Source organism: Echinops telfairi, unplaced genomic scaffold (assembly GCF_000313985.2).
Source record: "Echinops telfairi isolate 266 unplaced genomic scaffold, ASM31398v2 ScPeMD7_7467;HRSCAF=8505_1, whole genome shotgun sequence".
NCBI lineage: Eukaryota > Metazoa > Chordata > Mammalia > Afrosoricida > Tenrecidae > Echinops > Echinops telfairi.
The window spans coordinates 28603077-28615987 of record NW_022111368.1 but is presented as its reverse complement, the minus strand read 5'-3'; the positions used below and the strand labels follow the sequence as shown (position 1 = coordinate 28615987).

Here is a 12911-nt window from a genome sequence, read left to right as displayed (position 1 = left end):
CGTTATTTTTATGCCGCCGACTCTGGCCGGGCGTGCGCAGCGACCCCCACCCCCACCACCTCCGGGCCCACCAGGTGCCCCTCCCCGGTGTGTCAGCCTACAGCGATTTCAGGGTCTTTACTGTAAGCCCACAGGCACACAGAGTACGATGCCCGCTCACTGCACATGCCCACACCCCTGCGCCCGGCCAGCCAACCACCCCCGCCGATCCCCATGCACCTTTGAAGAAACCACGGAGGCTTCTGGGGAATAAAGTGTGTGAAGCCTCCCTCGAGATTGTTTCTGAATTCATTATGGCAAAGACGTGTAACAAGGTATTTGTCAGGTCAGCCCACCTCGCCATCCTCACCCGTTGTCCCGGAGAGGAATCCCATCCACAGCGCACAGACTGGACTTGTTCCCTTGGCTTTCCGAGCCTGTACGGCTGCACGGGAGCTGACCACCTTGGCCTTCTCCCAGGAGCGCCCGGGAGCTTCAAACGGCCTGCCTCGTGGGAGCCCAACACATGGCCCTCGGCGCCACCCGGGCGTACAATTCAGTGATATGAACCACATGTCACGATCCGTTTCCAAGTTGTTCCATCTGCCGGCACGGAAGCTCCGAGTTCCCTCAGCAGAGGGTCCCCGTTGCCGCGCCCTCTCCCTTGTTCCCGGCCCCGCTGGACGATTCAGAGGGAGCGGGAAGAAGAATGGGTGCCTTTGCACTGTTGTGTTGGTGGGGAACTGCTGGAAGAACCAACACCTGTCGGGGAAGAAGGCTCCTTAGAAAGTGAGCATGGTGAGACTTCGTCTCAGGGACTCAGGGCGTGTTATCAGGAGAGACCGGGCCTGGAGAAGGACGCCTACTTGGTAAGGCGGAGGGTCTGTGGAAAGAGGAAGACCCCCGGGAGAGAGGCGGATGCAGTGGCTGCAGCAGTGGACCGGCCCAGCAGCAATTGGGAGGGCCACGGTTTCCTCCTTGTGCATCAGGCCCTCGTGAGCCCAACTCAACAGCGCCTAGCAATACGTCCTGCCCCGGCAGCCACGGATCAACGTTATGTCTGCAGACGCTTGCTTTCCTACCCCAGATGGTTCGTGTAAGTAGGGTTCGGGCACCTTTTTCCTTTGGTGACCGATGGATTTCACTTAGCGGAGGCAAGATGCGGCAGTCTGCTCCTGTGACGACCAGGGTAGGAAACCTGAAAGGGCCAGTCTCCGCTGTCCAATGAGTGCGAATGGGCCCGAGCGCAGGGCGGGTTTCACGCATCAGGGTCCATCCAATGTGGCACCGCTCAGGTATGTCCTCCCCACAGCAGCTTGGCCATCCTAACCTGGGGTAATGATCCCAATTGGGGACGGGTGGTCTTTGCTCTGTGGTTGAGGCAGGGTTAGTACAGGGTCTTAAATCAATCTCTCTGAGCTTAAACAAGTGAGAGACGCAGAGATGGGGTGGTTGATGCCAAGGCAGATGGAACTGCCCGAGAAAGAGCAAGCAGAAACGAAAGAGACAGACCTTCCTCCAGAGCTGATAAGGGAGAGCAAGCCATCCCTGAGAGCCTGGGTCCCGGCTCAGACCTGGAGCCTTCTCCCTGTGAGGAGGTACAGGTCTCTCTGTGGAAGCCGCTCACTTGTGGTACTCCTGTTCCGGCAGCACCAGGCCGCTGAGACGTGGTGGCACGTGCCAGGGCTTCCCTTCTCTTTAGAGCCGAGTCATAGTCGCTGGATGTATGCTGCTGGCCCGTTCGCCTGGTAACGGGCTTTTGGGTGGCTTCCCCTTTCAGCTGTTGTGCACAGGCCTGCAGTGAGCACTGGTGCACACCCAGGCTTCGGTTTGCCTTCCTACTTCAGAGCTTACGGGTCTACACCTTGGAATGGAATCCCCGGATCCTCTGGTGACTCGAGGTCTCATTTTTTGAGGAGCGCCCCACCCCCCCAAACTGCTTTCCACAGAGGTTGCAGCCTTGACATTCCCACCGACGATGGTGAGAGTCCCGGTCTCCCCACTTCTGTGCCTCTGAAAACACCATAGCTATGGTGATGGGTGTGCGGTAGGAGCCCTGGTGGCATAGTGGTTATACATTGGGCTGCTAACCTCAAAGTCAGCGGTTCAAAACCACCAGCTGCTCCGTGGGAGAAAGACGAGGCTTTCTATTCCAGTAAAGAGTTGCAGTCTCGGAAGCTCACAGGGGGAACTCTACCCTGTCCTGTAGGGTCGCTATGTGCACGGGCTCATTGGACATTCAGAAATAATATGACTTAATAGTTTTGTGGAGTTCAGGACTATCCCCGTCACCCTCCTCCGCTGCCTTGTGGTCATTGATTTCCGACCTGCAGAGGGCGGGGCTGTGGTCCCTTGAGGAGGTAGACGGTGGGGCTCTAGGGGGCAGGACACCATCAATGACAGGGTGGGGAGCACCATTTGGGAGCCCTCTGCTGGTGCCATCACAGAAGACAGCTGTCACAAAGTAGTTTCTCCACACATGAAGTGGCTCCATGTCCTGTCCCTCGGGGAGTGTCTGGAGTCCAGGTGCTGTTTCTCGATAGCAGAGCCCTGCTGGGGTGGCCGGGAGCCCTGGGGAGTAAGCGGTGGACTGCGCCCTGCAGGGTTCAACCCCACCCTCCCCCAGTTACTCCACAGGAGGAAGACCAGGCTGGCTTCTCCCGGAAAGATGTATAGTCTCCGAAACCCCAGAGGGTCACTGAGAGTCGGAATCAACTCGGTGGCAGCGGGCTTGGTTGACACTCCATTGCTAACTTGGCTACACCGGGCTGCCTGCGGGAGAAAGACGTGGCAGTGTGCTGCCCTAAGAGGGCAGCCTTGACTGTGGGTTTTCAGTTCTACGCTGCCCTCTTGCTGTGAGTCAGCACTGACGGCAGGGCAGCCAGCTTGGTTTTGCTTGCTCCACAATAGCCTTTTATCCTGAGAGGAGAAGGACCCTAACCAGCTCAACCTTCTCCTTGTGTTGGAGGGGTGGGGCCTCCGCAAAGGGAAATGTTACTGAGAATAGAGACAGAGATATGGCCGCATGCCGGGCCCTCTGGTGCACCTCTCAGCCGGCTCCTGGTGAGCACACGCCGCAGGCAGGTGGTCAGGGAAGAGACTGACTGCCCAGGGGAAAAGCCACACCAGACCTGCTGTTGACCAGTCCCTTCCGGCTCATGGCGACCCCGTGTGTCAGAGCAGAGTGGGTCCATGGGCTTCTCAGTAGCCGGGACCTTTGGGAAGTCTTGCACATGACCAGCATCGCCATGTTTTTCTTCTGAGATGTCCCTCCCTCTCTCCCTCCCTCCCTCCCTGCCGTCAGTCAATTCTGGCTCAGAGAGCCCCTGTAGGACAGGGTAGAACTGCCCCTGTGGCCTTCTAAGACGGTAGCTCTTTATGGGAGTAGAAAGCCAAGTCTTTCTCCCAAGGAGATGCTGGTGGTTTCAAACCGCTGACCTTGTGACTAGCAGGGCTTAAATGAGGTACTTCTAGGTGGATTCAAACCACCAACCTCTCAGCCAGTACCTGAGCGCTATTCTGTTTGCGCCACCCAGGGACTCCTCCGCCTTGGCCTGGGGGCTCGAAACCTGGTCCTGGTCATGTGCAAGCATCTAAGGAGACCAGGACCTCCCTCATGACCAGGCCTCAGAGCCTGCCCACGTGCCTTGAAAACAGAAAGGCAAGTCTACCCATGGAGAGCTACGGTTATCCCCATCCATTTATATATTCTCGAGAGATGAGACAAATTCATTTGTTTGCTTCCATGGTTATGTATGGCAACTCCTCTCCCCTTGCCAAGAATCCGTGTCAACCAGTGAAGGCAAAGCAGGCAAAGCTCCCAGGAGCCAAGTCCACACTCCCTCTAGTCTGGTTCCTGCCCCCGTCCTCAGGGATGCCAACGGGAGGGAGCTCCCTCTGCCTGGCTTCAGGGAAGCCTCACACAGGTGTGTCTTATCCACCAGCACCCACGGCAGCTGGGCCATTCTGAATCCGTGAGAGAGACCCTGACAGAGTAGAATTGCCCAGTAGGGTCTCTGAGACTAAGTCTTTGTGGAAGCAGACTGCCACGTCTCTCTCCTGTGGATTCGAACCAACGACCATCGTGCCAACCAGGTGCAGCATTGACTTTATTATAGCCCGCACAGATTCTGTATTTGCAAATTTGCCCACTGAGTGGAGTTGATGTACTCCAGTGGGTTCCGTGGCCATGCCCAGGTGGTGAGACATGGAGGTGCCGGCGTGACCATTCCCAGCTGAGCTTGCTCCGCCAGACGACAAACCAGGCCCCTTTCACAGCCTCTGGAGAGCCCTGCTTTGGGGTTCTAGTTCTTTTTCTTGATGGTGCGTTTGGTGCTAATGTGCGTCTACTGCGAGTGGCGTGCAGCACGGAGATGATGCCTGTGTTAGGTTCGATTCCTGCCGGCTGGAGTCACTGCGCTCCTGGCCCGGTGCTCAATACATATTAGTGCGTCAACAGTCCATATTCAATAAGCTCCGAGCCAAACCCACCGCCAGCAAGAACATTCTGTCTCTCTGCAATCCTCTACGAGGTTTCCGTCTTTACAGCAGCAGACAGCTTGATCCGTCTCCCGCTGAGCGGCTGGTGGCTCTGAATGGCCAGTCATTCGGTTAGCAGCCCAACACCTGAATCACCAGGGCTCCTGGCATATTCAACAAGGCACCTGTAAGCAGAAGTGGGCAGAACACAAGGTTCTATGTTGACTGGTTGGCGAAGACGTTGTGATCAGAGGCTTGCAGGAACCTAGGCCTGTGTCCGCCCTCAGCTGCAGCCTGAGGTTTTCTGAGGCAGAGTCTGCAGTGACTTCAAGGAGCATAACTACTGTGACTCACAAGTGGTCTGTATGTAGCATGTTGGTGCCTTGTCACTGCCCAGGGCGGAATGTGTCTGGAGGGGGGTGGCTGCCCCTCTCCTCTCTCCTGCTGCTCAATCACCGCCCCCTGAGCCCAGTGGTCCAGACAGGCACCTCCTCCAGCAACGTGAGCCCACCTGGTGTACAGGCACCTCCTCCACTGTAGTCCCGAGCTCCTGCTCTGGGCTCTGCCAGGCCTCCGACATATGCACTTTGGGGGAGTCACTGCATCACTGCAGGAGTCCCTCACCCTCTATGAGCCCTGCCTTAAGGGTAGCCACAGGGGCTGGGCCAGGCCCCAGGCCCCCGGGCAGCATGCCCTGCAGGGTTAAGAGCAAGGAGTGGAAACAAGCAGTCCTCACACATGAAGATGCCATGTGCAGCCCACAGGTCAAGAGAGTGAGCCCTTGGATGTGGGCTGGCTGGACTTGGGGCCAGTTCTCTGTTACCCCTCTCCCCATGCAGTTACTGCTGACCCCAAAAAACCCATGCCTCTCTCCCTTGCTCACTCGCTAAGGGGCCCTCAGTGGGGACACAGCTTGGTTGCTGGCAGACAGAAGAGCCATCTGATGTCCCAACACAGCGGGTTTGGGTCTGCTGAAAGGGTGGTCTATGGAGACAAGCTGGAGGAAACAGCAGAACGGGGGTCTTGTGCGGGTCTCCTCCACCTCTCCACTTCCCTCCTCACCTTTGCCACCCTCCCCCCACCCAGGACCTTTCAGACATCCAGGGTGTGGGTGTGACATGAGTGGAGGGATCATTTTGAATCTCTGCTACTTATTTCACTCAGGTCCAAGCCTCAGTAATGATCAATCCTCAAACTCAGGTGTAAGAAGCATCGTACTCTTCCTTGTTTACACGTTTCAGTTACAGAACATAGTTTAGTCATTGCTTGAAAACTTGGGCAAAGAATGACCATAGAAGCCGGCAATTCAAATCCTAGGTCCGTACAAGAGAATTTAAAGTAGGACAAAGGCACTTGACACAATGGATGGATGGATGGATTGTGATAAGAGTTGTACGAGCCCCCAATAAAATGACTAAAAAAACATAACTTAAGGTAGGAATCGGAACAGAAGCCCATGTTCAGTGTGGCACCTGTCCACCATCACCGAGTGGTGTAAGCATGCACCAACAGATGGGATGGTAGGCATCGCACGGTGGGATGGTAGGCAAGCAAAGAGAGACACCGGGTCCTGACACATAGGACAGCGTGGATGAACCCTGCTAATGTTAACGGAAATAAGCCAGAGGCAAAGGGACCAATAGATAGGATCCCGTTGATTTGAATGGGCAAGCTCTGGTTCTCCTACATGAATCAGCAGGCTTTGGCTCTCCGCCCTGGAAACCAGAGTTTATGAAGGCTGACCAAGGGAGAAAGGGCCCTGGCGGTGACCTGGCTCAGCGCTCTGCTACTAGCTGAGAGAGGTTGGGAGTTCATCCACCAACTGTTCCTGGGAGAAAGCTCCGGCAGGCAGTCCGCTTCCCTACAGACCCACAGCGTGGACACCTTCGGAGGCTGTTCTACTCTGTGCGGCCAGGTTGACAGGAGATGGGCTTGTTTCCACAGCAACAGAGGAACCAGGGCAAGAAGAGAGGGGTGGGGCGGGGCTCTTAGCTTAGGGGCCATAGAGTGTCATCAGTTAACGGTGGTGGACTAATTTGGAAAAAGAACGGTGGGGATCATTACGTAATATGACCCAGGTCGTTGATGTCACTGCATTGTCCACGCTTAGGTGTGGCCGTGGCAAATATTATGTATCTTTTGTGACCATAAAACATACAAACAAGAGCTTTCGTTTCTTCATTTGTGTATACTCATGACTCAGAGAACCCCATAGATGTACAGGGCCTGCTTTGGAAAAGCAGCAGTTGCCGACCAGTTTGCCCCGAGAGCTCACAGGACCCTCTCTGTGCCTGGATCTCTGTGGCCTCAGCAATCTGTGCCTCCTGCAGGCTGTGTTCCTGCACTGGGGACCCCAGTGCTCATAGCCCCCCACTACAGGATGGCCATCACTCAAGATTGCTTGGTGTTAGCCTGGGTTGACTAGAGAAACAAATCCAGAGACACTCATATATATGTAAGAGAGAGAGCGTTTTATATCAAAGAGTAACTATATATTGAGAAAACATCCCAGCCCAGTCCCGATCAAGTCCATCCGTCCAATTAGCCCATATGTCCAGTACCAGTCTATAAATTACTCTTCAGACTCACAGCACATGCAATGGTGCCAAAAGCAGGAAGATCACAGGCCAGTGCGTACAAAGTGGACGCATTTCAGTGCTGGCTCCTCCAGCTCCAGGGATCTGGCTCCATCAGCACAGCTCCAACTGGCTTGTCAACAGGAATGTCTCGCAGGAATGTCTCACAGAGTATGTCTGACTTCCACTGAGCTATTTATTTCTGTAGCACCTCCACATGAGGTCATCAAGCTGCAACCTGATTGACAGGCTAAGCTCCACCCCATTCACTCTTAATAGTCTCAAGTTGACACCAGATTGTGTAACTACCACACTTGGACGCATGCTCCATGTTCTCTGGTTCTTCCTGGAACTCCTGATGTCCTGCTGTCGGCATCCCTTCGGAAAGCCAGCTTCCCAGCCTGCCTTTCACCCCAGATGCGGATCCAGCTGCAGCAGAAGGGCCAACAAGAACTGGCTCTGCTCAGTCTCGCTCTTCTACAAGAGGCCACACCCCCAAGGAGGGGTCACCAGTTTGCAACCTGTTGATAGGTTGGGCGCCACCCTACCTTCCCCTAGGAGTGTCGAATTGACCAAGAGGTAACCATCACAAGCTCTTTCTCCTCTAGGTTGTTCCTTTTTAAATAGAACCCACTCTCATTCTAAGGAACCCTGTCCGGGCAGTGTCGCCCTGCTGAGGGAAGGTTGATGACCCAACCCGCAGGCACTCCGTGGGAACGGGAGGCCAGATCTGTGCCCTTGAAGACTTAGCTCTGAGAAACCCTGTGGAAGGTCACTACCAGTCAGAACCAACTGGGTGGCAGGGGGGTTGGGTTGCTTTGCTTCTTATTTTAGGGGTGCAAGGCTTTTTAACATTTTTTCCTTGGTTTCTCCCAAATGGCATTCTGGGTCGCCCTTGGCCTTTCTATCTGGCGGCCCAGGCTGCCTCAGAGCCAGGATGGCTGACAAATACTTGAGGGAGGACCAGAGCCCCTCCAAGAGCAGTCTTCCTCTTCCCCACACCTCCCTGGAACGCCCCCTTCTCTGCTCCCCAAACCTTCTGGGGGTCAAGGAAAAGACCTGCTTCCCACCAACAGCTACTAAACAGTAGCTAAAGTATTCCCATTAAAACCACTCGATGGTCCCTGTCTCGTCACGTGAGTGACACGTTATGATGAATCACCTGCCTCCCACTCCAGAGGCCACTGCAGCGCACAGGTGGGTCTGTATCATCATCCCCGTGCTGAGCACTGCTGAGGCTCGATTCCTTAAAAGGGGTCAGGCGACTCTCAGGTTGCTGTGATGTGCGCATGCTCGAGAAATTAAATGAGGGGCTCCCCTGTCACCAGCAGTGGGCTTAAGACGCTGTGCCTTCAGCCTTCTTCCGTGAGGACATCAGTGTCTGCCACCTTATGCCACCCCCACCACACTCGCACTCCCACACTCATACACTCCCACTCAAATACACACCCATGCTCATACACACACTCACGCTCATACACTCATGCACACACTTGCACGCACAAACGCTTATACACATGCGCTCACACACTCATGCTCACTCATGCACTCACACTCATGCTCATGCACTCACACTCACACACACTATACACTCACACCTGCATACTCACACTCACTGTCACACTGGGCTCACAGAATGACTGCCTTCTGCCCACTTGTTGTGGAGGCACCTCGATCCCCTGGAAGCCCCGGAGCAGACTAGAAGTAGAAGCTGGGCATTAGGCCCTCGCTCCTCACCCTCCCTGCCCTCCCCTGTCCCCTTAGGACTTTGTGGTGGGCCTCTCCATCCTGCTGCGGGGGACCGTCCATGAAAAGCTCAAGTGGGCCTTCAATCTCTACGACATTAACAAGGACGGGTATATCACCAAAGAGGTACCAGGGGTGGCTGGGGGCTCCTCCTCCCCTACTAGTGACCCATACCCTTCCTCCTTCCTCTGCTCCCTCACATGGCCCTGTCTGCCCAGAGGTGTGGCTCTCAGCCTGGCCCTGGGGGGCACAGATTGCCTGCAGACTCTCAGCCTCCCCTCCATGTGCCCTCGACCCCTGGGTGCAGGTGTGGGCTGTACCCTTCGCCAAGTATTACCATTCAATTCCAGATCACCCTTTCTCATGGGGAGAGCCTAGGGGAGAGCACTGCCTGGCCTTGGCTCCAGCCGAGCAGAGGAAGGGGTGGGGAGGTGGCTGGTCTGAAATCGCCTCAACTGTGGCTGCGTCTGGAGCTTCACACAGCACTCTAACTCTGCCTTCTGTGGGAGTGGCAGGAAAAGCCGGCCACCCCACGGGCTGGACCCGTGTCTTCTCCCTCTGGGTGACCCAGCCCCTCACTCTGTGGGGTAGCCCCTTCCCCTCGGGGACCTAGCGCCCCTCACGTTGCCCCGGCCCCCTCCAGGAGATGCTGGCCATCATGAAGTCCATCTATGACATGATGGGCCGCCACACCTACCCTATCCTGCGGGAGGACGCGCCTCTGGACCACGTGGAGCGGTTCTTCCAGGTGAGGGCAATCCCATCCTGGGGCTGGGGGTGGGGGAAGGGCAGCCTGGTAGAGGAGAGGGCTCTTACTTTTGCGGGACATTCTGTGCCTCCCCACCATGAGGAGGTGAAGCATATGTCCCAACCCTTGGCTGATAGCAGAAGCCCCTGAGGAATGAGTTCAAAATACCCTCCCGCTCCCTTGAGCCACCCTTTGGGGGCAGGCTGGGGCCTGGGCTTTGGAGGCAGCTAACCACCTCCCCGCAACCTCCACACCCCCCATGCACGCAATGTCCCCCAAGATCGAGTCTGGCTCTCTCCAGAGAAACGCTGCTCAGCAGGGACGGCTTTGCCCTGCGTCGGTGAGGTTGGGGATCCCCAGCTTGGGCCTCTGCCGCTCCTTCTGACCTGACTGCCTGTCAGAGGACACGTTCTGAGCTGGGCACTCCCAGGCAGGGGGCCCACCAGGGAGATGGCAGCCCTGTCAGCCCTGGAGGCAAGGAGGGACCTTCCTGTGGCCTAGATCTAGGGGAAGGGGCTTCAGGGGCGAGTTGGATAGGAGCTGGTGTTGTCAAGTGGGAAGCAGGGAGTTGGGTGCCGCCTGGCTGGGCCACAGGCCTGCCGTGCTCACCCACATGCTCCCCAGCCCCCAGGGGCAGGGGCCATCCTGGTGGGCACAGGCTCACCCACCGTGGATGACTTGTGTTGCAGAAAATGGACCGGAATCGGGACGGGGTGGTGACCATTGACGAGTTCCTGGAGACCTGTCAGAAGGTAGACCGGAGCAGGACCCTCTGCAGCCTCTGGTAGAGAGGGCTGGCAGAGGGGCTCCTACCTGCCCGGGGCTCCTCACACCCAATCCTGCCCCTGCGAGCCTGCCAGCTCTCCTCGGGCCTCCCTCGGCTCCTCCCCAGGCTGGAGCAGGAGGGTTCACACTTGAGTTAAACTGGCTGCCGGCGTTGGGTCCCTGAGCCCACCCTCGTCCGTGCCCACCAGCCCAGCATGCACTGGGCCCACTGCTCCTCACCCCTCCCAGTGGGGCCCACAGGAGGCTGGCTGGCCCCCAAGCTGCAGCCATTCTCTGCAGAGCCCACTTCCAGGACGCTGGCCTCCCCAGGCCTCAGTCCCAGGAGGGCTGCTTGGTGACCTGTGGCCTCTGTCAGGTGTGTGGCCCATCCAGCCAGCCAGGCTGACGCCCTTGCCCTCCCCCGGCTGCCTGAGCAGCCTCGGCCCTCTTCTCTGCCCCCAGGATGAAAACATCATGAACTCCATGCAGCTGTTTGAAAACGTCATCTAGGAGCGCTGGCCGAGCCACCTCAGCCTCCAGGGAGACCGCATTCTGCCAGGACAGCCTCCACGGGAAACTCCTTTTCTGATGTAGTGACACACAGCGAACTCTTTACTCCAGCACACACAGACACACACACAGACACACACAGACACACACACACACACACACACACACACACACACACACACACACACACACACACACACACACACACACACACACACCATTCCTCGGGACAGGCAAGCACCATCAGGCCCAGACGGCAGAGTCTGGCTGAGAGCGGGGTGCAGGTGGTGAGAGAAGCTTCCTCGGGGGTGAGCAGCAGAAAGAATCTGTGTGACCCTGGGGTGAACAGGAAAGGGGATCCAGACCAGCCCCCAAAGCCAGCGTCCTCCTGTGCGGGCCCCTGTCCTGCCCAGCCCCCTTCTTCCCACCACACAGTGGACCCAGTTCTGGGGACTCCTCTGCCCTTGCAGCCCCCCTTCTCCATTCAAAGCCCTGAGTGCCTCTCAACATAGGACCCCGCAGGGAGGGATGGGGGTGGGTGGGTGGAAAGACAGTTCTAACTGGGATAGGAAGAGTGCTGGGGGGCCGCCAGCCAAGCCCACCTGGGGCAGACCCCTTGTGGGGCCACGTCAGGGGGTGCGGTATTGGCTCCTCTCTGAGAGGTAGGACCCCTTGCAAGTCTAAGAATTGGGTTTGGGGTGCAGAATCTGAGCACATCTGCTTCTCACCTCTCCTGGGACCGGAGGGACCCGCTCTGGCCTGGTCTTGGCTCAGGAAATACACGGGTGACACCACCCACACCCCTCAAGCTCTAGACTGAGCATCCCTTCCCTGGGTTTCCTGGGGTCCTCGGAGGAAGCCAAGTGCTGAAGGGGTGGCAGCAGGGAGTGGGGCAGGGGCTTAGAGATAGGCCTCTCCTCCCCTCCTCCTGTCTTGCCGGCTTAACAGCTTGGCTGAGCACCTCTCTTCTGAAGCAGTCCGGCCACCTGAGCCCCATACAAAATAGCACAAGCCCCCCCACGGGAGCCAAGGACACAGTTTCCCTGAGGCCAGGCCCTCCTGGTGGGCTGCAGGTGCCCTGACACAGGTGACCGCAGGGAAGGTGCTGGAGGTCAGAGCAGTGGGGACTCTAAGCCCAGCCCAGCCACACTCAAAAGCACAAAACCCACCTGGGGGGGCCGGGGGGCTGGTTCCCGTTTGGGGGATGAAGGCCGGTGCCAGAGCCAACAGTGAGGCAACAGAGACCCTCTGGGAGTGAGAAGGAAGCACCCTGCCCAGGCTATCCCCAGAAGGACCCCTTCTGCCTGGCCAGGGGACCCGCGACCGAGGAACATTCCAACACAGTACATTCCATCAGCTCCTGTCGGCTCTGCTCAGGAGTCCTGAGCCCCAGGAGGCACGAGGCAGCCGGCCGGTTGAGCAGGGTCCTTGGAGGAAGCTGTGGGCATCCGGACAGCCTGTCCAGACACTCTGCTGACACCATCTCCGGTCTGACCTGTCCCTCTCACCTCCCCCAGGAGGGCCTCAGCTTTCCCTGTCTCAGGGATCTACCCCCTCCCTGTCCCACCCTCCCGAGGAGGACCCAAGGCTCCCCAGAGAGGGGGCTCCACCAGACCCTGCTGGGTCAGCCTCGGGCCTGGCTGTCTGTGTGTCCCACCAGGAGGGGTCTGTCTGCCTGCACGCTGGCTGGCTGGGCGCGGCGGCCGCATGTCTTGGGCGCAGCCTGTTCTCAGTGCCCACCAACATTCAGTCTGGTATATTTTAATAAAATAAAATTGCAAAGGAGAGGAGTTGTGTCTGAATTTCGGGTGGAGCAGGGTGGCAGAGCTTGGTGGGAGGCTGTGAGTCGCAGCGCACCCCACGGTACCACTGAGCGCGGCCAGGGACGCACCGCAGGGTCCAGTTCAACAGTAAGCCCTGTTCCACCCGAGATTGAAATCGCCTACAGCAATTACTGGCGAACCGGGCCCAGGAAGCGGTGGGTGGAGCTGGGTGGCAGGTGACTTGCTGAGATGCCGCTTGGGCCTCCTGCCAGGTCCCTGTCCTTTCCCAGCTCAGTCTGGCTGTCCCCTGGAGTCCATGCCGACTCCTGACAGTCCGTAGGGCAG

At 57.5% G+C, this 12911-nt stretch overlaps 1 protein-coding gene across 1 annotated transcript in view; it reads left to right on the top strand.

The window, feature by feature from the left end:
• Nucleotides 1-10935, top strand: part of KCNIP3 (potassium voltage-gated channel interacting protein 3) — a 99526-nt gene extending 88591 nt beyond the window's left edge. The window contains exons 5-9 of the mRNA XM_045283840.1: nt 1760-1779; nt 8799-8906; nt 9424-9528; nt 10218-10280; nt 10756-10935. Coding sequence (XP_045139775.1) covers nt 1760-1779; nt 8799-8906; nt 9424-9528; nt 10218-10280; nt 10756-10803 — 344 coding nt within the window. The 3' untranslated portion in view covers nt 10804-10935. The remainder of the gene's footprint in view (nt 1-1759; nt 1780-8798; nt 8907-9423; nt 9529-10217; nt 10281-10755) is intronic.
• Nucleotides 10936-12911: the final 1976 nt, after the last annotated feature.